The 24,649-nt window shown below is 44.6% G+C and overlaps 1 protein-coding gene across 1 annotated transcript in view; it reads left to right on the plus strand.

The window, feature by feature from the left end:
- LOC138471690 (steroidogenic factor 1-like) overlaps positions 1-24,649 on the plus strand; it is a 421,412-nt gene that overhangs the window by 328,458 nt on the left and 68,305 nt on the right. Inside the window, exon 6 of the mRNA XM_069609448.1 lies at positions 18,011-18,158. Coding sequence (XP_069465549.1) covers positions 18,011-18,158 — 148 coding nt within the window. The remainder of the gene's footprint in view (positions 1-18,010; positions 18,159-24,649) is intronic.

Consider the following 24,649-nt stretch of genomic DNA (forward strand, 5'->3'; position numbering starts at 1 on the left):
CAAATCATTGTGTGTATCATTGTATCTCACTAATATTGTTTTCTTTGAAATTCCCATGGCGCTCAAGGAAATTTCAAAGCAAATAGCATTAGTGACACAGCGGTGTGCAGATTTCTCGATCATGTTACGTGATTAACTTGATTCGGGATCATGTTATGGTATTATTGGGAACTACGATCCAGTGAAGTCCGTTTCTGGGAGCACCTCTTTTTTATGGGCCGAAACACAGGGTGTCGACATTGCTGGAGTACATATCCTTGATTTGGGAAATTGGAGAGTCCCAGGAGAAAACCAGACCGTGGGAATAAAATACAAGTTTCTCTGGAAATACCACACAAGGCTAGTATTTATCAAACATTGATTGACTGCTTTGTGCTTGCCATAAACATCAAGAAATGGTGACAATAGAAGGTTTCCACAAGAAACTGTTTCTTGAGTGTATAGAAGCGATGCATTTTTGCAGACATTCCACTCTGTTTCTAGCCCTTATGCACTTTACTGTGATTGATGTTTTTTGGTGTGAATTCATTATGGTGAAATATGTTTTTAAAGATACTGAGCTAAAATGTTTTTATGTGGTTTATAATAAAATGAAATGCGTTTTTGATAAGAAAAATGTTTTGAAATGCATATGCCAGACATACATAGGTTGATGAGCCTTTTGTACCCAATCCAGTGGCAGGAATAATTTAGGTATGGGGGATCCTACTTCCATTGTGTTGATGTATAGTATTCCCCCATCTTTGAAGAAGCCCCCTTGATACAAAACATAAGGGGGGACTTTTGTTTTTAAATTGTTAATGCTATATGTGACAGATGATACAATGGCCTGGCTAATTGGATCCAACCTGGTTGGATCAGTGGCTGAGTGGGCCGACCAGTATCAAACTGTGTGATCTTCAAGTTGCCTATTGGTCCCTGTAGTGCTTGCGTTCATCCACTGAGCTATGTTACCAAGCATGATATAGGTGGGAACCCATTTGAGGCAAGGCTTCAATTATTGGGCAAAAACACTATTTATTTTTAAAAAGTAATGCCACTTCATATCTACAACTGATGTTTTGCAGACCTTTGAAAGTGCCTCCAAGCTAGATTTGAAAGTGCCTGCAGGTTGGTTGCCCACTGAGTCAATTGCCATTTTCTGATGCAGCCTGGCCTATAGCTCATACATGCAGTGCTTATAGAAACTACCAGGGCATCTGTGTGTATAATAAAGAAGCTGGTGCATTGATGTCTTTCCCTGGGTGCATCCCAGATCCCCTCTGTACTGCTGTGCACTGAGCAAAGATCCTACCGTCTTCTCAAAGCTCGTTTTAATATAAGCATTGTGCTCAGTCCCCTGGATCTGTTTCTTTTTCAAGCCAGAGAAAAGTGTACATATACAGGGTCCGATTCATGGAATCTTTGCCCGGTTCAAAGTGACTTTGCACTGCTGAAAAGTGACTTTGCGCTGCCGACACAAACCCTGATTCATGGAACTCTGCAAAGCGTATTTTTGCTGTACAAACTCCGGGCAAAGTCAGTGCATAGACATGTTTGCAGTACAACATGACTTTGGCCTGACTTTGCACGGCAAAAATGCACTTTGCAGAATTCCATGAATCAGGGTTTGTGTCGCCAGTGCAAAGTCACTTTTCACCAGGGCAAATTCACTTTGAACCGGGCAAATATTCCATGAATCGGGCTCATGGTGCCAATTTCACCCATGTTGGCTTATCTATAGGGGAACCTAAATATGTTCCATATATTCATTTAATTTCAACAGTCCGTGCATATTGCTAACGGAAGAACTGGCTATCACATAACTATTGGCAGAGCTAATTTAATGCAACGTGTTTCTGATCATCGTCTGGGAAGAAATCCCTCATGCTCACCAGAGGAGCTGCTGACTGAAGCAGCCCCCCTTCTCTTGCCCCTGTGCAAGCACCACCTTGTGAACTCAACTGGAAGTGCTAATCCAATACTCTCGTGGAGTTCCTCTGCTGTAACAAGTGGACAATAAATGAAGGAACAAATAAATAAATAAATAAATAAATAAATAAATAAATAAATAAATAAATAAAATAAGATAATTACGTGGAATCTAGCCGGCCTTAAGAACAAGTCACAAGATCAAGAATGGCATCATTTTGTGGGAACCAACCATATACTCCCAGTAAACACGTGTAAATCTCTTTTTTTTGTTAAATAAACAAAGGTTCATGTCTTAAAATTAATTGGCAGAGAAAGGCCCCAGGGGGCGGCGCTGGTACAGGGTTGGCAGTTAATTTGTGCGCCAATATCAATGTTTCCATAAATTCAATTAGCACAAACTGTTTGGACCTTATGTGTGTCACTCAAGCCAGAGAATCTTTTATTTTTTATTTTTTATTTGTGCCTAATGTACACCTGGGACTCTCTAATGGAAAGCAAGTGACATATGCACAACAAGATGCACGAGGTGATCAATAAACTACGAGAAGTGGTAAAGAGAGAAGAGAAGGGTTTGGCAATTGCTGCAGATGATTTAAACATACACTGTGATCCAATGAATGAACATCTGGCTTGGACAGCTGAGGGGGTGAAGATTGAGACATTCCAGAACTGACATCCCCATCCTGTAACACGCCCAGCCGGATGCTGAAAGTCTGCCGTTCTTTACCTGTACAGTGGGCCAGAGGTTTCTAGGGCTTTTTCCAGCTATCACAACTTATCGGATGCTAAATAGTGCAGTCATAAAGAGTATATTCTGGGAGTCGTGACAGCTTGGCAACCGCGGGATACGCACCCGTGTTAGGCTGCGTTGTCTTTGCACTGCCCCTGAGCTATCTTTCCTCCCCAATATGCAAAATCGCGGTCCGGTCTTCAACCTGCAGGAGACATGTTAAATGCTTGAAGTTGGATTATGAAATGCACCTTCCATTAGTACATCCTGCAGGAATTGCAATTTTGGAGAATTCCAAAAGTATCCAACAGGAATACAGTCATATGTAGTACTTTTTAACACCCTGTGGATAGAGAAACTTAATAAAAATATATTTTCTCACCTTTGAAGCAGTTTTTAAAGGAATTCTAAGTACCTCATAGGAGGGCGAATCGAATCTAAAAAAGAAAAATACTTTATTCAAATACTCCTACAGAAATGATAAACCTGAGTTTTATGATGTGTGAACATATAAGGGTATACTCAGGTATGAGACCCCCCCTTCTCCTGGTCCTTTTGTGTCAACAGAGTAATATTATGCCACACTTTAGTTTACGTGCTATAAATAGGGCAAATACAGTGATGCGATGGGTTCAGAGTGCGACAACTACTGAACCCTTTAAAATCACAAATGGCGATCACCAGGCCTATGTTTTGGCCCCTGTCCAGTTGTCTATATTAATACACTGGCAATAAGGATTTCAAGCCTTGATGAAGACGTAACAAGAATCAGCCAAAGGAAGATAGGTGTTCTCCTATATGCCGATGATGGTGTCGTAATTACAAAAACTACATTCTGGAGAAATAGACCACTACAGGTAGTCTCTTCGTTTTGTAAAGAGAGAAAGTTGCCAGTGAGTTTATCCAAACTGGTTGTGATGGCATGAAATAGAACCTGCCACTGTTGAAAGGAAAATCTTTTTAAGAAGGAATGGGTCTGTAATAAGTACATCTTTTCGATTATCTTGGTATTGGATTCTCAAGAAATGTGTTGCATCTCCTCAAGTAGCCATAAGTGAAATAGGGTGTCAAGTCATTTTTTCGAATACAAAAGTTTCGAAAGGCAAACTTTCGATTTTTTTTCTTCTGAAATGCCATTCTTTCGAATGACAATTTGTTTGGAAAAAATGTGTAAGTTTGCCTTTCGAAACTTGGGTTAGGGTTGGGGCTTGGGTTAGGGTTGGGGGTGCGAGGGTGGCATGGGAGTTGAGAGACTGGGGGGGAACCACCCCAATATACACTAAAATCTTTAAACGTTAAATGGAGCTGTCCAGGGCTGAAATTACAGCACTGGACAGCTCCATGTAACGTTTCAAAGTAAAAAACAAAAGCATTTAAATGCCAATATGCACAAAAACTTTGAAACGTTACATAGAGCTGTCCAGTGGTGAAATTACATTTTACAAAAAAAGGGGGGGCCCTTGCGTGTTCAGTGAGAGTTCGGGGGAAAGCACAAAGTAAACACAGGGTTGTAACCCTCACTATGAATTGACCAAACAACTATGGTCTAAGTTAAGGTTCAATTTTCCCAACCAATGAATGTTCTGCTTCTTAAGAAGTCAGAAAGAAATAGGGAAATACCAAGGCAAACAAGTAGGGCAAACACGAAAAATATATTCAGTCATACATATTATTTATTGGTATAAACAGAAATGAAGACTGGTTAAAATGTTTTCATTGTTCATAAAGTCTGCATAAAGTGAACAATGCTATGAGGATTTGCACACAAAATGTTCAGTGAAATTTTTAGACACAAGGAACAAAAAATGACCACTTAAATTGGTTAACATTTACAGACAGGATAATCCAAAGAATGGACATAATAAAAGGAAAAGAAGAAAAACAAATAATTACAGATTAGAGCAAACAAAGTACACAATTAAATACAATTTTTAAAGTATTAAATCAAACTTTCTTATGAGCAAAGGTACCTATCTTTTGTGTATACTCATGATCAAAATATGATCATGCTGGGTAAAGCTGCCTACGTGCCAGTTTTTAAACTGTGGATAAATGATGTAAACACAGACCATCAGTTATTACTAATAGGATTTATGAGCTGTGCTTGCGGCACGTTTCGGATTGGAGCCATTAGTCTTGGCATTGATTGAAGAGCGTTCCTCAGGGCAATTGGATCCTGTTTGTGACACAGGGTAGTGTAGAGATTTTCAGCCTTTGGGATTTGTCGGTGGCGGATGCCTCAACAGCCTGGGACTGCAAGGGTAGGGTCTTCGAGTTGAGACCCGATGTCAGGTGTGGTTTTATGGTGAAATCACTACCTCAGGCTCCCTCCGCTGGAATAGGGAGAAGACTCTCTTTGGGTTCTATGACAAACACTCCAATTACAGCACTGGACAGCTCCATCTAACGTTTCAACGTTACCATAAAAAAAACTTTGAAATGCTACTTTTAACATGTAAAAGTGCATTTCAATTGAAACCAACCCATGACTATTGTCTACGGATTGGTTTCGAAAGAAATGCACTTTGCATGTTAAACATAGCATGTCGCAGCTTTTTTTTTCGAAACTTTTGTTTTCGAAACTTTTGTTTTTCAAATCTTTTGATTCAAAACTATGACTATAAACCGTGAAATAGTCTTAAAGAGACACAGCGGCACGCTGCTTTCATTCAGTAATAGATTGCGCAGTTATAATGACTGATGTTAGTAAAGTTCAGTCTTTGTTAGCAGCTTCATGTGGTAGTGAATTGTGGGGGTGCCTTTAGACATCAAATAGGCAATCGATTGAAAGCAAGTTTTTAAAAAAGTCTCCTTAGATCACCTGAAAGCTTGCCGTCTGCCCCGCTAGGTATTGAGCTAGAGCCCAGAGGCATCGCTCTTGAAGTTTACAGAAAACTGATCAAAAGCTGGATGTGCGTACAGACATATGATGTGATAAGTCCCTTTATGACCACAATTTGGGATATAGAAGAAGGGATGGAGGCATCACCTGGAAGTGATATAAACATGTATAAACATGTTAACATTAGGTTTGTTTCGCCAATTTTTCCATTAGGTTTCGCCAGGCCCATTTAGAGCGGAGCAACGAGTACTTTTGCAGTGCAAAGTTGCTTTGCTCTGCGCTAAACGTTCTGTGAATTAGGTCCAACGAGGTTTCATTTCCAGCCACATCGGCGCTGCTCGCAGTTTAGTTTAGGATGCAGTTGCTAACCGAAAAGTGTAAACCTCTTTCATGGACAAAGTTAGTTTCCGGCCCCACATCGCCCTTTCTGCCCCCGTGTACTCAGCACCCATGGTCATGCTGAACCATGCCCTGGCTCATCCAGGCATTCAGTCATAGCTGGACTACGCATGGTTATTCATTCATTCATTCATTCATCCGTTCATCCATCCATTCATCCATTCATGCTTTGATTCTGGAGATTATGAGCTCATTGAAGCCAAACCTATCGCTTCTGTGTTGTCTGACATATTTGGCAAAACCAACTTTGAAATGGTGCACCTATCTTAGCATGTAGTTTAAGTGTCGAGGTTGGGCCATCCATTCGGATTAAAGCGGGACATTTCGCCTCTTGTGCTTGTGTGATGGAACCTTTGCTGGCCCCCTTTTATCCCTTTTCTCTCCACTATAGGTTAGTGAAATGACTGCCGGTGAAACGCACCTGCAGACATTCACCACCAATTCCGTTTAACCAGTGGGGTGGAGTTTTACCCTTTTTGCCGTGTTTAAAGCAAATTTGTTTTTTTTTCCCAAAATGTCACTTATATATGCCCCCGAAAAACCAGACTCCCACAAAAAGATATTTCAGGATGGAAAATGTCTGACGTTATGTTTTTCTGGGATTTTTTTCTTTTGCCCAAAAGGTTGTGAGAAAACCCCTAGAAAAGAAATTTTAGAAAAAAAATAACACTGCAGGGGGTATACAATTGGTAAAGCAGGCACATTTTGCTTGGAAGTCACCAATTTATCTGCAGAGTGAATTTCAGCCATTTCGTCAACCCCTACTCTTCCATCTTTGCTTACTTTTCTTTTCATTTTTACCAAATGTCGCTTTCCTAGGAGTCTTTATTTATTTATTTATTTGTTTATGACACGCCTAAGCCCCCAGGCATCAGGGAGCACATTAACACCAAGGACACATCACAACAAGACAGGGCATCGGAAAGGCAATTTCATCACGCAGAGTGGTCTTTAGCCGTTTCCGAAATGTAAACAAATTCCTCTCTTTGCGCAATTGCTGCTTGGACAGGGAGAGTGGCCGAGCTCCCTTACTCGTTTTGTTCTGGGGCATATTAGGCGTGAGGTGTTACAAGACCGTGTGGACCTAGACGGAGCTTGTTTGTTCCTGTTGATTTTTGCTACCCTGTCGGTTTAGAATGTTGTGTGCAGTTTCTTACATCCTAACACTAATAGAGTGAATTCAGTAAACTATAGTTTAAGCAGAAGCTACAGCTTTGCAACAACACATAAGCCGCACCAACAGCACACGAGGACTGACATCGATCCGATACTCGCACCAAAGCTCAGCACCCGGTGTATACCGAGTTGAAGCTGTCAACAGAACAATACTCCTCTCACTATCCTACTCCCGCTTCACCTACTAACCCATCCCACTTTCTCGTTTGCAGATCCGGCAGAGCGCCTGGGGACCAACTCCATTGGTGACGGTGCGCGGTACAAATACCTCTAACATTTAACATTTAACATTTAACATTTGTGTGGGCGTTTGTGCTACTACTCGGTTGCTCGCATAGCCTGGCGTACATGCAGGCACACCCTCCCCTGCACAGGGATACGCCCAATGATCGAAGTGAGTGGGACAGGTCGGGAGCAAAGTGCCATTACTTTTTCTGTTTACTATTCCTCGACTTTTACGACCACATTCGCCACTCTACATAGAGGATTTGCTCATTCATGTCTTTGTGGAAGTGTAAAGTTGTAATACGAGACTTAGTTACTATTCAGACTATTGCAATGCCCTGGTCGCAACAACTTGTGAAAAGTTCCGCTATGCTTACGCCTGCCCTCTCCCCTGCTGAGACCACAGTTCCACTACTTTTTTCGCTACACTTCTACCAGCTTTCGGTGGCAGTAAGACTACAGCTGTCTTCCTCTGTAGGGGAGAAAGGGGCGCCGCCTGCTTCAGAGAGAAGAACAATTGAAGGGAAGAGCGTGGCACGCCATTGTTCTGCAGAGAGTACTTCACAGGGGCTGGCCCCACTCACATCAGCAGGCCTTTCTGCAGAGCACACAGCAGGCGTGGACCCCCGTGCCGTCTTCAGGGGGGTGAAGTGCTGCGGGGCAGAGCTGAGTTGCACACCTAGAAACCGATCGATGCTGCACTTAGAAGGCTCTTCCCATTGCCAATAGCATGCTTCAGTGGGCGCAGAAAAGCGCAGCTCGCGTCTCCGCGCATGCGCTGCGCAGGGAGCACGCGAAGAGGGCTTGGGATCAGCGTCTACCCTCTCTGTTTACATTCAATCCCTTTACTTTCTGCGCATATCTTCCGTTTTTCTTTCTTCCTTCCTTTCTTTGTCTTTCTTTTTTTAAAATATTTTATAGCCCTGACCACCGAACCCTCATTCTTCATCCCTTCGCCTTTCCACCTTTCTTCATCCTTCTTTTGTGTATTAATTCCCGCCTTTCTTATTTGTTCTTCTCTCTCGCTGTTTGTTCTCCATGGTTATCTTCATTAGTTTCATGTTCTCACTTCATACATTGGTCCTTCACTAATTCTTATTTATTGTTACCTTTTTATTTCTCCTTTCTGGGTGTCTTATGTCTAATTTTTTTAAGTGATTTTCTTCTTTCCTTCCATTATTCCTCTTCTTTGTTTTCTCACTTATGTTTCGTTTGATTGTTTTCTTATTGTCCGTTCATATCTATATAACAATCTAATGCATGTTCCTTCCTGTGTTTCAATCTGCTGTTCTCCACCTCATACTCTTATTTGGATTGTCTCCATGATCATCTTTCTCCTTTCTTCCATCCTTCCCCCCCCTCCCTCCCTCCCTCCCTTCCTTCCTTCCTTCCTTCCTCCCTCCCTCCCTGCTTACTTCCTTCTCCCTTCTTTTCTCCTTAATTCCTTCTAATCTTCCTTCCTTCCTTCCTTCCTTCCTTCCTTCCTTCCTTCCTTCCTTCCTTCCTTCCTTCCTTCCTTCCTTCCTTCCTTCCTTCCTTCCTTCCTTCCTTCCTTCCTTCCTTCCTTCCTTCCTTCCTTCCTTCCTTCCTTCCTTCCTTCCTTCCTTCCTTCCTTCCTTCCTTCCTTCCTTCCTTCCTTCCTTCCTTCCTTCCTTCCCTCCCTCCCTCCCTCCCTCCCTTCCTTCCTTCCTTCCTTCCCCCCTTCCATCCACTCCCTCCCTCCCTGTCTTCCTTCCCCTCCCTCCCTGTCTTCCTTCCCCTCCCTCCTGGCCTTCCCTCCCTCCCTTTATCCCTCCCTCCTTCTTCTTCCTCCCTCCCTGCTTCCTTCCTTCTCCCTTCTTTTCTCCTTAATTCCTTCTAATCTTCCTTCCTTCCTTCCTTCCTTCCTTCCTTCCTTCCTTCCTTCCTTCCTTCCTTCCTTCCTTCCTTCCTTCCTTCCTTCCTTCCTTCCTTCCTTCCTTCCTTCCTTCCTTCCTTCCTTCCTTCCTTCCTTCCTTCCTTCCTTCCTTCCTTCCTTCCTTCCTTCCTTCCTTCCTTCCTTCCTTCCTTCCTTCCTTCCTTCCTTCCTTCCTTCCTTCCTTCCTTCCTTCCTTCCTTCCTTCCTTCCTTCCTTCCTTCCTTCCTTCCTTCCTTCCTTCCTTCCTTCCTTCCTTCCTTCCTTCCTTCCTTCCTTCCTTCCTTCCTTCCTTCCCTCCCCACCCCATCTGCAGACTGACCCGAGCAGATGCCTTCTGTTTTGCACAATTCTGCTGGGCGCCACAATTGTTTACGAGCGAGCGAAGGGAGAAACACTGATCAGGCGATAGGTGCCCACTGTGCGCTCAGTGCAGATGGCAGCCGTTGCCAGGGCTTCCGCCAGCCGTCAAAAGAGGATTTGGGACTTCGAGAGAAATGTTTCTCAGACGAAAATCAACACTGCTGGCTGTATTTACAGGATCGGGTGTGAGAACTACCCTCTGCTTTTGGGAAGCACGGGTCAAGCACAGGCCGTCAATAGCACACTTTATAAATATGCATATACATTTGTTTAATTCAGATGTTTGACTATTTTAAATACATTCAGCTAACGTTATTCATTGTGTTGACGATGGCTCATTATTACATCAAGCGATTGAGCTTGTCTTCAAAGAATTTGTATTTTTTTCACTGTAACATGGTACTTTCTTGACACACCATAGCATAGCTCTTATTTTTTATGCGGTGTTTTTGCACTGACTTGTCCTTGGATTAAACATCTTTTCCTCAGCTTTTTAGTCAGCTGCAGTTATTTTGTGTTTAAAACCTGAATTCAGTGGAGATGTGGGCATACATGTTGGGCGGAACTCCTTTTGAGGGCATTGTCAAGTGTGAAATGAATGCGGGTGGTCCTCTTCCAACCATGACCTGGATGAGCTAAAAATGATGGAATGGGATTCTGTCGTGGGGAAACCTCAGTGGTTAAGCAGCCTTTACTCAAGCATTTGCATTCGCCCCTTTTTGGTTTTCGAGGCAGTGATCGAAGTGAGCAGTAACAGTCGCGAGCGGTGTTCTACTACTTTTATTTTGTTCTGTTTACCATTCCTCTACTCCTTACGACCACATTCACCATTCTAAACAGATAATTCGTCCATCCATTTCCTTGTGCAAGAGTAAAGGTGTAATGGGATTCTTAGTTCTCAGTCACTTTGACTATTGCAATGCCCCGGCTGCAACACCTTGCCACATGTTGCACTAGGCTTCCACCAACCCTCTGGCCTGCCGTGACCACAGTCCCACTACTTTTTTCGTAACACTTCTACCACTGTTTCTAGGTGATTTCCCCTGAATGGGGTCGGGGGGCTTACAGCCCAGACATGGGTCTCCAACTCTCTGTGGCGAAGGATTTCACCAATGAGATTGAAATATTTCTGGGATGGCTTGCGATTCCGTGCACCCGGCAAGCTCACCTCGGGCTGCATCAATGCTCAGTTTGGCGAAAAGCTTCAAACACATCCGTGTCTGCATGAAAGAGAACTTTCTCTCTCACATGGCCTGAAAACAGGAATCATATTTCTTAGAGACACACAGAGCGGGACAGTGACACGTGAACGGCTCCAGATTTTAGGATCAGCCACCGTAATTAATAGCAAAAAACCCAGCTCCATTCCTGACTGGACTTGTTCTCCACTGTTCAGATCAATGGAATTCTGAAGAACATTCATTTCCAACCCAGGATGGTAAGGAACGTCCCCCACACTCAGGAATATAACCTTCGGATCAGAGCAATGAATGCGCCATCATACGCGCAAGACCAAGTTGCAAGCACATACATCTGAAGCAGGCATGTGCCAAAACACGTCACACTACATTTGATTGATTGAGTTGGGTAAAAAATATCGAACATTGGGAGTGGGGATTGCGGGGGTGTCTCCCGCTTGCAGAAGTTTGGAGGCGGGAGACGAAAAAAAAGAAAAAAAAAGAAAAGGGGACCCTGCAGCGTCAGATCTGACCCGCGTTGTTCAGAAGGAACTGACACTGCAGGGTCAGGAGAGGCAGCGGACGAGGAAAGGTAAGTGGGGCTGATGGGGTGACATAGATATGCTGAGTTTGGCAGTGGTAAAATTGCATTAATGGCGAAATTGACTAAAGTCAATTCCGCCACAAACAATTCTGCCACGGTCAAACAAAACAGATCCCCATTCCCTCCAAGGTATGATACTGGCACAGAAAGATCCACGACCACAAATCTCCATGTCACATCTATCGAAGTTCTACAGCGAAGAGAAGGCAATCCTGGCAGATGTACCACATTGACATCATGTCGACTCATATACGTGGTCTGACAATGCAATAACTGTTACAGAACGCGCGCAACAATGTCAGCATGTACGATCTAACCAAAATCAAAACAATTAGAAATGATTGGACATTGACACTCAAATACAAACAGAGGAGGACCAACAAACGAGGGCAATGCAGGCCGTCCCAAGCCAATAACACACAGACACTGATTCTCCATATCATCCATCAAAATCAAACACCTAAGCAGGTCCAACCTAATGGTATAAAGTCCACATAAAAAGCTCCCAAGGAGGGCCATCACATGTGCACCCAAATGAAAAGGTCAAAGCATGTATTAGAAGCTTCCGCTGCGGCTCCTGACAACGCCACTGTGCAGCCTCATCCTCATGTACAGGCTATGGCATTTCAAACTGTCTCACCCCACCCTCTGGTAATGCCTAAACTTGCATTGCCACATAAATGCGAGAGAGATGCATGCAGAATCCCACCCAATGCAGGCATGTGCTGGTGCTTGTCCTCCCTGAATGTGGGCAGTTCCTGCCGAACTTCCCCAGTGCCAGGTACCGTACCTGTCCTCTCATAGCAAAGTGATTTTCGCAGATAACTATTCCATGAACTTCTGTTGCTTGTCCACTTGGCATCCAGCAAAGAGGCCCCCACGGGCCCCAGGGCCCATGCAACATGAAATAGATAGTCCTACAATGTCTCATAGTGGAGGCAGAGGCAGGCCACACTTGTGCCTGCAATCATGAGAACTCTGCAGATGCAGGAGGCAATGTGGCAGGACAGGATTATTCCACAATTGCAATTACAGCTCTAGGTGACATGACCACTGCTCCATCCGGATCTGTAGGCACCGCTGGTGGCCGATGCGCAACACATGTGCACACACACTGGAGCTGGCCCCGTTTGGCGCCTGCCTCTCAAGTTCACTAGTGGTCTGTGTACCATCAACAAATTTGGATTGAAGTACCACAGCGTCATTAGCAGAGGATGAGCTGCAGTGCGTGGATGGTGCCAAACTACCCTGAAGAAACAAGGGGGATAGTGGGAGTGTTTCTCTGCCGGCCTATATCCTGGGTTAGAGTTTCAACCAGACTCTTTAGCTCACCATCCATTCACAGAGGAGAAAATGTCCACTACATATCCGTCTTTGTCCTGGCCAAGGACAGTCCAGCACGGAAATGCCGGGCAATTCTCTTCTGAACATAGAGTATCAACAGCAGCCCCACACACAAGTTTCGGCCTGGTTGGGCTTCGTCAGTGAGGTAGAGCTGTGCCTCTCTAAAACCAGTGAGCAAGGGTTCCACATCTGGATTCCCCTAGTTACTTAGGGTGAAAACGCAAAGCTACTTAATATGCAGAAACAAGGGCAGTCCTGGGAGTGTCTCTCTTTAGCTCACCATCCTTTCACTGAAAAGAAATGTCCACTACATATCCGTCTTTGTCCCGCCCAACTACCCTGAGACATCATGAGCATGCATTCCTGATTCCCCAGGTTTGTCAGCTCTCGTCCATGCAGTAATCCCCCAAAGATCTCATAAACATCACTTGGAATATCACCAGACAATGAAGAGTCATTCGGCCAGTTGATGACGGCCGGCAAGAGCTCTGGCTTTGTAATTGTAATTGTTTATCTGTAAAGCACTTATACACACGTGAACTGCTTCAAAGCGCTTCAAGGCGGGAAAGGAACAAGGGTTTACAGTCACCATTCTTATGCCTTGAAGATTCCGAATGATCAAACAACAATAATTAGCATACTAGGCCAGAGGTATATCTACTAGTGTAAGTGCGTGACAAAGAATGAGGAGAGAAGGCGGGGTGGGGGAGAGGGAAAGGAACGTACAGTACAATAAACTACAGTACTAGGCCTGGCCAAGGAGGGGAGACAGAGGGTAGATCGGACAGACAGACTGGCTAGGCCTAGTACATTCAAGGTTGTGCAAGTGTGCAGAGAAAGGAAGTGCGTGGGAGGGGGGCAAGTGCGCCCAGTCTAGCAGGGCCCAGGGTTAAGTGCAGAGTGGTTGCCCCTCTCATGGAGCATAATGCAGTAGTGCAGAGCAAAGTGCAGGGGCCCGTAGGCAATTGCAGTACTGGCTGGGGACCCTGGGACCTGTAGGTCACTGGAGGTACACCAGGCGACCAGTCAGCGAGCTAAGCAGGTTGGGGAGGAGAAAGAAGGAGGGAAAGAGGCAGGGAGAGAGGAGGTTAGCAGGGGAGAGGGAGAGAGAAAGAGGAGAAGAAAAGGAAGTCCTTGAAGAGTTTCTGGAACTTAAGGAGGTCCGGTTAAAGATGGAGAGAGGCAGGGAGGATATTCCAGAGGGAGGCACCTGCGGAGGATAAGGGTCCACCCCCAAATCTCTGTTTGAAAAAACAGCTCACCTGCAGAGAGTTGGAGGAGGCCGAGCGTAGGGCTCTAGATGGAGATTATTTGGGAACAGAGCGCTGTAGATAGTAGGGGCCCCAGCCCCAGAGTTTCTCTGCAACCACTGCATGGTGGCAGTGGATGAGCATGCATCACACACCAGAAATCAGAAAAGACTACATTGAAGCACACAGATCACAATGCAAGATCACTGTACCACATAAAGCCAGCTCGTTATGCACAAATCCAGGCTGCTAGGCCACTGTAACCATCACTTAAGCCATCCTCAGAGATAACTCATGGCGAAATACTCACCAAACATGCAGCATTCAATGTATCCTCAATTGCAAGGTTCTTTCCTCTATCACACATGGCTGTCCTGCCTGGGAATGAAGCAATGCACAACCTGATCGCATGATGAGTGGGATCCGCACCCCATTCAATGCAATCTTCGCGTAGCCTCAAACTAATGTGCCACCATGCATGCCATGCATTCACCATGCCAGCAACGTATCCTTCACCTGTGGGCAGTGACCTACGCATGTGCTGTAACACATCAAATGCACACATGGTAACGATTTACTATTTACTGCCGGAATACTGCTGAACTTGTAATGAGGCCTTTGGTCTTCCAATGTTTCCAGTTTTTGTTCCTGGTGTTAAAAGCACTTACATTGGTGTCAAGTTTCTGTAACAAAGCCCACATTCTTTCACTTCATTTTTGCACTAGAGCAGGGTTTGCCTTAGCCATAGTATTTCGCCCTGGTGCATTGTCAGAATACTTATTTTTTTTTTTGCACTAGGGCCATTTTTGCCCTTCTACTAATTGCACTTAAATCGGTGCACTTTTCTGTTCTGTAACACCATCCCAGGAGACAATAGGCCCTGAATTCTGTTCTCTCTCTTGTTTATGATGAGCAATAGATGGGGAATCACTTGACTTTCACCATGAGTGATGTGGGAATGTGACCAGACTCTCTGCGGAGTGCGCTTCTACATATGACCTATTACACACATGCACCTAGACTTGTCACCCCCGCCTACGGGTCCCTCAGTGGACATCTGACTGCAGAGATGATTCTGAAGTTCAGATTTTGTCAGGACGGAAGAGTTGTGTGATTTTGCAATCATTTCCCAAAAATGTTCTTTCTTTGAGTGACATCACAAGACATCATTAGGTGGAGAGCATGTATAATAATTTGGCAGGAGAGTGTAGCGATATGAGGAAGAGCAAATACAGGAACAATGGTGCGCCGGTGTAAGTGCAATTTTGCACGGCATAAGCACTAGTGCAAAAATTGTCCTTGTTCATGGCACATATTCTTTCAACTGATTTCGGTCATAGGCAGCTGTTTGCCATTGTGTTAATAGTTAATATGGTTGCCTATTAGCACTAGGGCAAACACAATCCTGGTTCATAAATTGAATTTTCACTAGTGCAAAGATTCAGAAATGGGGCCCCAAGAGGCGGCATCATGTCTGCAGGATTCCCTGCATCAGATATTGCCCTCTTCTGCCTGAAAAGCAGCGGTGTGGTAGGGTTGGGGGTTAGCAGATGACCAGGATTGGCCTTTGCCCACAGATCCAATGAAGGTTTTGTGGCCGGGGGGCCAGACACTCTTATTTTGGGTAGGGGGCTGTTATTGTACATAACGGGTTGAAGGATTGGGAGAAGAGTTTTTAGTAGTTACTGAAGGTCGGCAGGACAGAGACTTTCAGATTGGAACATCAAACATAGGACATGTCCGAAGAAAAGCCCTTTAAAGATTCCAAAGGCATGACAAAGACCTCTCCTAACGTGCAACACATCACCTGTGATGCTTGACTCTGCAGGCTTTGTCACCACTGTTCATTATTTGTCACTTTTACTCATGAGATACTTAAGGATGTAGACATTTATTTCTTTTGTCAACAAATTTCGGTCTAGCTGGAGCCCTGTTGTGACCTCCCTCAGCACCCATCCACGTGCCTGACCTCGTGGGTTGCTTACTGGAGCCTAGCCACCCCTCCTAAGCCCTAATCTTGGCCAAATGCACACACACATCTTAAGCCTCCACTTAGAACTTTCCCAAACCTGGACTTCGGTCCCCGAGGGCGTTCCTTCCACAAAGCGCTTTAAGGCCATACACATGGGAAAATGTACTATATGAATTACCACTAGAACACAAAGTAACAGCTTCAGTGAAATTAGGACTGCTTTGGTGATGTAACAAAAAAGTAGCACTTGATCCGCTGACTTTGACACGTATTGAATTTGGTTTCTTAAATTATTATTTTTTTAAAACACGATTCTGTTTGACTTTGATTGGGTTGTATGAGGCATGACTGTGATCAATGTATTTCCCCTTCATTTGAAAAACAAGCAGTACTGTTGGTGCGCAGTCATTACAGGGCGAGGTTGTGGGAGTATGAGGAGGAATGCATTGGCACTCTCGCACTGCGGGTTTGTCGGGTCAAAGAATATTACCACAGTTCATCATTCTAGTCCTGAGTATCACTGACCAACTCATTTTAGGAGAGCAGTCTAACAACCCAGAGCAAGCGGCATCTGTGACGGCATCCGTGGGCCCGGTGCCGGGCAGTAAAAAGACACAGGATTCCAGATGGTCCCTGGTTTCATGCCCTTCACCATCTCAAGTATGAAACAAGTGGTAAAAGAAACCGCCATGTATGTGCACGGTGCCTGTCATTCCTGTGAATCTCTATGGATTTGGCAGAATTTATTCAGGTTTAAAAAGCAGATGGAGTTTAAGCCTCGCCACCTGCATCAAAGTGGGATATGGGCACAGACACTGTCAGTTCCCCCTCAGGCAACTGGCAACGGAGAGAGTATGTTTCCCACTGTGTCTATGCCAGTGGAGCACAATTTAGGGCAAGTGGGCCAAATGCAGCTCTTCAGGGCATTATTTATGGCCCTCCAAGTCACCTGGGTTTAAGGATGAAGTGTTGCCTGCCCTAAAGTCAGGTTTTAGCTCTACTTCTATTTGAAACATAATTTCAATCCCATATTGAAAATAAATCAAAGTGGCAAGGCCATTACAAGGCTATGTATAGCACAATATATAGTTAAAAAAACAGAGCAATAAATAAAGATGAAACCTCAAAACCTACATTTTATTATTCATGTTTTGTTTACTCAGTTGTGCGCACTGATGTCCGTACTGCCTGTTCAACCACATAGACAGTCCGGCCCACTGTATGAGACTTCTGTTGTATATTCATATTCCTTACCAATGTAATACAGATCAGAAAATACTCACAGAGAGCTGGCCTCTGTGGAGCTCCTGTTCCTATGAGTCATAACATGATTGAAAGGTGTGAAAGCCTTGAGTAAGGCTTCAACGCCTCCCATTCCTGTTACAGTCATTTTCAGTCATTTGTGTGGTCCCCACATACGTAGGCCGCCTTTTGCCTTGTATTTTGGCAATCCACCATGTAAATGATGAAAATCTGTCGACCAAGAGCCGTTTACCCTGCAGTGCAAACGTAATGGCTCCACATTGAACACACGGTCATATTACACTTGGGAGCAAAATTAGCTCTGTATGTTTTTTAGCTCTCTATGTTTTTTAGCTCTGTATGTTTTTTGTGACCTGTGGTATTTTGTTGGAGCGTGAAAATTAACAGTTGAGTTGGGTAAAAGCAGCATGTGTCATTTATTGTGCTGTAGAGGTAGAGGGGCAAGCACTATATCAACATATAATATTGGTATTATCTTTTCATTTGATTAACATATCTCAGTAGAAAAGCATTGGTAATACATTCCATTGATTCTATGCAAGAACACCAAGTGGTGTCAGGCCATGGTATTAAATATTTCAAATCTAAACATTTCTTAAATAATACTTTCACTACTACATCATTTCATTTTTAACACGAAAATGTAAGGAAGCATTAACTCATTTATTGTGGAACAGTAACCAACATACATTTGAAGGGTTTTCTTCATAATTTTGTAGATTTCCTTTCACCATGCAAGCATCAGAGTCTTTCACATGGGGTCCTAAACTGTTACTTTCTCAATCTGGCTACCTCACATATAGCAGTACAGTACCTTTTTTTTGACTGACCCAAGTCCTCTTTTTGTTTCTTGAAGATCGACATGTCGACGATTGCCACCCAGGCAGGTTCGACCCTCAATAACCTGGTGTTGAGATCCCAAGAGTTGGTCAACCAGCTTTATTCCTTGCAAGTGGATCGGCAGGAATTTGTGGCCTTGAAGTCCCTTATCCTCTTCAGTTGTGGTAAGTGTGTTCGAGGGTTCTCTGGCGCTGTGTGTCTGCTGGGTCTGGGTTGGATTCACTGAGGGAGCCATGTTGATCAACAAGGTAGGAGTACCTGTGGTCTGCCGATCATGGCAATTCTCAGAAGGGACAGACGGAGGGTAGCGTGGCATTACAATCCACTGTGATGGTTTTCTGATTGCTACATGTGTATCTCCATAGGAACAAGGTGCAACTTGTGTTACTTTGGTGATTGTGGGTAAGGTGCTATTCCAGATCACGTCTGGAATAATAGAATCCACATTTGATAGCTTCTTTAAGCAGCCTCATGGGTTGGTGGTTTAAATGCAGGTGGAAAATGGAGGCATAATGCTTTTACATTTCCATTTAATGCACCGCTCCATTTTGACGCAGTGATGAGGTGGAGGAAGGGTATGCAGTGATTATGTGGAAGCACAAAATAACGAATCCAATTACAACAAATCCAGAATAACTGTCTCTGGAGGATAGCACAGGGGCAAAGTGCTCCCCTTGGAAGCAAGACAACACGGAGCAACACAGGTTTGATCCCCAGGTCTGCTCTTAGAAACCTCTGGGTATTAAGCGCGTTAAAAATCACCTATCATATCATATCATATCATATCATAACTAATTGCAAAATAAGGAATTTGGGAAACAACTAAAAATGGGGGTCGGAGTGGGAATAGTGGTGTTGGGGTGGGGGAAAAGTATTAGGAACAAAAAATGGGAGATACAGGGGAGGCGCGCACCCCCCCCCCCACCCCTGCAAAAACAACAAAAAAGGAATTAGTTATTTTGGAATTCTTTATTTTGGTATTGTAATTCGAGGAAGGGCAAGGAGCGCAGATAAAAAGACCGCCGTGCAGTCCTCCTTCTCGTCCATACCTTTCATTTTATGTCTGCATGAGATTTCCATGAAGGCATACAATGAAGGGATTCCTTTGGAATCTACCTCGGTTTTGCTCCTGGTCCACACAAGGTGGATTGCACAGGAATCCATTGCCAAAGGCAGTCTGCAAAGTCTATTTGCAGATGGCGGTTCCTTGTTCATGAGACGGAGCGGAAAATGAAAGAGTGAAAACGAGTTCACCTCACAGAGGACACCACCGCACCCACCGGAAAGGACACGAACATCCCCGACCCGAGAGGGTAACTCCCACGGCACCTGGACGGGTAACACCGGATAGACCGGAACACAGGCGGCACGCACGGAATCTGAGTCAACTACCCCAGACAATCCCACCATCACTTCACCCGCCCCTTAGCTACCACCAGGCACCACCGTGATGTGGAACTGTCAATGATATTGACAATCACCACATGACCTGAGAGGTTGACATTGACAGGTGCACTGACCACAGGAGTATGAAGGGAGGATAAGGGGAGCTATGAGAGAGCATGTTAGAGGTGGGGGCCAGAGAAGTAAGGAACCTTATATGCCAGTCGGACCCAGATCAGGACAGAGCCACATCAGGGGAGACTACACAAGCCGAGCGCCTCAATTCAGGACAGAGACGCAAACTAACCAACCTTACTAACAATTTCCCTTTTCTGCATACACCTCTCAAACTCCAAACCAAACACAACCAAAACCTACAGCACAACAAACCGCACAAACTTCACTACATCGCAACAACAAAGCAAAAACACACATAGTATTGCACAACAGTACACGACGGCTACCAGCCACAAACACCCCAGGCCCAGCCAACGGACCCACCGGGCTGAGGCCGCCAACAGCACATCACTGCTCCCTTGCACTTTTCCTGCTTCCTCCCACTAACTCAACCTCCCCTCCTCTTTGAGAGCCGCCAGAGCGCCAGGGGACCACTCCGGTGGTGATAGTGCACGGTACAAATGTCCTTTAACATTAACATTAACATTAACATGTCCGTGCTAATGCTTGCGGTCCCCATGCATGCAATTCAGAATTTGTCTAAAATGACCCTGAAAAGGTTTTTTTGTGATTTAAATTGTGTTTTCTGATCTTGCATATCTTTCCTTTTGTCAAGTCACATGTGGTGTCGTTGTGTCTTTCTTGCCCCCACTCATCAACCATTGATGTGCAGCTGTTCGCCCCTGCGTTCGGCATCTGCCCAAGTATCTGCTCTTCCCGACCCGAGAGTAGCTTCTTGCACAAGATAGCTTTTCTTCCCTAAATGCACGCTTTCCCCATGAGAAGGCTGTCTCAGTATTATTTGCAATGTTCTGTTTGGATCCCTCCATCAAACAGACCTTTGCTATGGTTCCTCCCGTTGACCTTTGCCGGGTCATCCTTCCTTATTCATCCCAGAGCGCCAGGGGACCACTCCGGTGGTGATAGTGCGCAGTACAAATGTCCTTTAACATTAACATTAACATTAAGATCCCTCTTTCTCTAGAGCATTCCATTGCTCAACTCTACCCTCCCACCTTTCACAATTCTTTCAGTTTCATCACATTTGTTTGTGTTCACATCAATGTTTGCCATTTTTGCATTTTTTATTTCTCTTTCTCAACTAATTTTTGATGTAGTTCAAACCCATCCAACTACAGGTAGCTCCCTCTATCCTTTTCTGGCACAGCAGATTCATTGCCTCTTCGACCTAGCGTAGCTGCCTATTTTGCAAGTGTGCACCTGTGAACATCTGCCGTCTTTGACGGAAGCACAATTGCTGATCCAGAATGTGTGCCTAATTCACACACATTTTACCAGGAGTAAGTCTGACTTACCCCTGACTGTCACTGGTGGAGGGCTATTGGATTCACAGAGTTACTCGGACCCAGGCCTGGTTCCTCCAGGAGTAAGTCAGGCGTAAGTCAGAGTTTCTCAAGGCAGCTTCTTTTGTTAATCTAATAGCCCTCAACAGCTGTGCAAGTCGGGGGTACGTCAGACGGTATTGTCCAATTTAACTTAATACCAATTTGACCTACTCTCATCTGTCGCAACTTTTTGACCTAATTCGGTAGGTCAAATCGTACACTTTAATGAAAAAATGGTTGTGGGATGGGGTAAGGGAATAGGTTGAGGTGGGGGAAGTCGGGGGGTGGGGGAGTGGGGATTCTCCCCCCACAATAGTGGGGATTGTGCAGGGTCTCCCTGCACAGTACGTCAAAACAAATTTAGTCAAAAAATGTGGTCAAATAGGCAATAGGTCAAGTTATTTTTAGGACAAACAACCCATGACCGGTCATACTGACCCCTGGTAGTACCTTTGTGAATCAGGCGGCAAGACACATACCCGGACACACATCTGTTTGATTTTCACCATGAAGTCAGAGTTAGAACAGAGGTAAGCTCATTTAACCAATATGCCTCCACAGATGACATCCAAAACTAACATCTGTCAACAAAACCTTTACTTCCATTGGACAATGATGCTTCATCAGTTGAGAGATCCACGCCTAACTTCACCCAAAAGCAACCTTGCTTGCATTGCGCCACATACTTCCATTTGCACAGATGCACTTACTTTCACTGCAACTCGTTCCTGTAAGCTCAGAACATGCCTTTCAAATGAACCTGTTCACACAGAGATGCTAAGCACATACTCTGAATGTATCCTTTGAACTTTGAGGGAGGATAATGTGTTGACAATTATGCTGCATCTACGCTGGATCCTCAGGACAAACAGTCTACGCGGATACGCGGAGGCGCTAAAAGCAGAATCTTTCATCGCTAATTACTATTGGTAAACCCTTTGTTCAATTCCCTGTCTCGCATTTGTTATCTAGAACATGGAAAACCACACAAATACAATGGATATGCTGCAGTGTGTTGTAGCAGGAACTGTGAATACGCGCCGAAGAATTGATTCCGCTTGCGACGCTGCATGAAGAACGACCCTTGGCATTTAAGGATCACAGGCACATAATGTAAACCCCTGGTTTGTGGCTTTTGCTTTGAATGCAGATCTTTGAAAAGGGTATGTTTTGTCGGTGGCTTGTATACAAGTCACGAGCACTAAAACGAGCTGCAACCCATTCACAGCGCCACCAGAAACCCATTATTGCGATGTCAGTCAGCCATTTTCAACAGCAGCCCATCTGTATGGAGCATGAAATCCACTCATATGTGTCCCGTGTGGTCTTTACATGAAATTGACCGAGATGGCAAACCGGTTACATAGCGGTGTATTTCATATGGCGGCCACAGGAGAATTGGCACCCGCCCCTCCCCCCAACCACTGCCCACCAATGTGCATTTAGAGTGCACAAGGTAATCCTTATTTATAGGTCCTTTGCTGCTTCGTCTCTCGACACAGCATGTTAACAGAAGGCGTTGGCAATGCCTGTTGTGGTCATGGACGGTTTGTGTTCTTTAGACACAATAAGTCTGCTATTGGTCCTTGTCCCCTGCAGACGAAGGCATGAACTCCTAATCTGGACAACACTACTCCGTTTGGAGTGGGGTTCAACTGATTCACATAAGGCTACTTATCCTCTGTAAGGGCACAGACCATCTAAGATCACTCTAGCTGTTGGAAGTGGCTTTCAGCTCTAGATAGTTGGTAGCTCTGCTTTTTATGTGAATTAGTTTTTAATGTACTTTTTTTAAAATTAGGCAGACAAATTCTTTAATTGCGGGGGGAAGCTAATTAATTGCTCACTTTACCGTTTACTGACACACTACATTCTTTTGTGTGCCTTAATCTATGTGCTCGTAACTCTGGATAGAGCGTAAGCCCGTTGTAGTTCTACACGGACTTCACTCCCCAGAAGCATGAGCGCAAGACGTGCCTGTTGCACGTCATCTATTCCCGACACAGCCTTTAACGCGCTGGGGCGAAGCCTGTTTAGGCCTGTTTGTGGCCTGGAGCGGCGAGCGGCGCGAAACGCTGCCGGTTTCAGGGTCACGGGGCTGAATAATAATATTTCAGAGGGCAAGTTTCAGAAGATGGATAATACGAAATTGAAAGTAAGTTATATGACCACACAGTTGAGATCTTGGAATCTTAAGTAGGGTCATCTACACTTGAGATGTTTAGATCAAATTTGACAGCATGGGCTGGAAAGGGACACTCAGACGACATGGCAAGAGGAAACCCTCACCATAAAAGTGGCCTCACTTAATGCACGTTCAGCAGTTGCACATGCTGTGGAAGTAGGAGAACTCATTCAAGAGTTAGACCTGGAGCAGCTATGTTTGACTGAAACATGGTTTACAAAAGGGTCTCAAACTATATTTCACAAGCTGGTACCAGAGAAGTACATTATTCAGTTTGTCAACAGCGAGGACAGGAGAGGAGGGGGCATTGCTATTATATATAAGTCATCCATGACCATCTCACACTTGGAGAGATTGGACTGGAATGACAATACCCAGTTTGGGGAATTTTCAATTTCTGTGTCACATACTCAAACAATAAAAGTGCTGCTGGGCTACAGACCACCTGGACCCCTACAGAACTTTCTGGAAACATTAGGTGCTCACCGCACACTAATGGGGAGTAAATATAAAGATCTATTATGTATAGGAGACTGGACCATTTGGCTGGAGAGGGATAATGCTCATCCTAACCACGCTGCCCTGATGCAACTCCTAGTTAATCATGATCTGGAGGTTATCACTAGGGAACCCTCCCATAAGAAGGGTCATTGCTTAGATCTCCTAGCAGCAAGAGGAGGGGCCATTCAATTCGGTGAGACCATTCCACCCCTGTGGTCGGATCACTGTCTGCAATTAGTTACTGTCAGGGGAACTGATCTGGAAAACATCTCTGGGGAGGAAGTGGAAAATCGGTTGGCATGTCTGGACATTAGACTGGCATGTGAAGAATATTTCAGTAAGGGGGCAGATTTGCTAATGGAAATCTGTGATAAATATGCACTGCTTAAATTTAAGATTACAAAAAAATCCAAATCTTGGTTTAGCCCAGCATTGGGTCTGATGCGTAAACAGCTACGCCAGGCCAACAGACTTTGGAGGTCTTCTAAACTAGACAAAGATGCAGAGAAGGCGAGAGCCCCCCTAAAGGAACACAAAAATGCCCTATTTGTGGCAAAAAAGGATTTCCTTCAAGAAGAAATCAAGCTGGCAGGTAATCAAGCTAAAGCTCTATTTGATTTAGTGACAAGGTTTAGGAACCCTAAATGTATGGCAGCACCCACCGCTGACTCACAGGAGCAGGCTAATAAGTTCAATGGTTTTTTTTTAACAAACAAATTGTGGACATCCAGAAGAGTATTAACAAAGTGATGATTGCGGAAGAGTGGGAAGAACCTAGAAAAGAGCTAGAAGTGGTAGAAAACCAGGAAAAAGAGGAGAGTTTCTGCTTCCAACCAATTGAGAAGGAAGCAGTACAAGCCCTAATACTCCAATTAAAACCCACAAAGGACCTGGCTTTTCCTATGCCAGCATGTACTGCCATTCGATTGGCAGCTAACCTCACTCCATTTATAACCACCTTTGTTAATAAATCCCTAACAGAGGGCTATGCCCCATGCTCACTCAAGGGAGCGTTGGTAAAACCCCTGTTGAAGGAGCCCAATTTAGACCCTATGGTGCTGAA

Source organism: Ambystoma mexicanum, chromosome 8, assembly GCF_040938575.1.
Source record: "Ambystoma mexicanum isolate Mex_15411 chromosome 8, UKY_AmexF1_1, whole genome shotgun sequence".
In the NCBI taxonomy this organism is placed as follows: Eukaryota; Metazoa; Chordata; class Amphibia; order Caudata; family Ambystomatidae; genus Ambystoma; species Ambystoma mexicanum.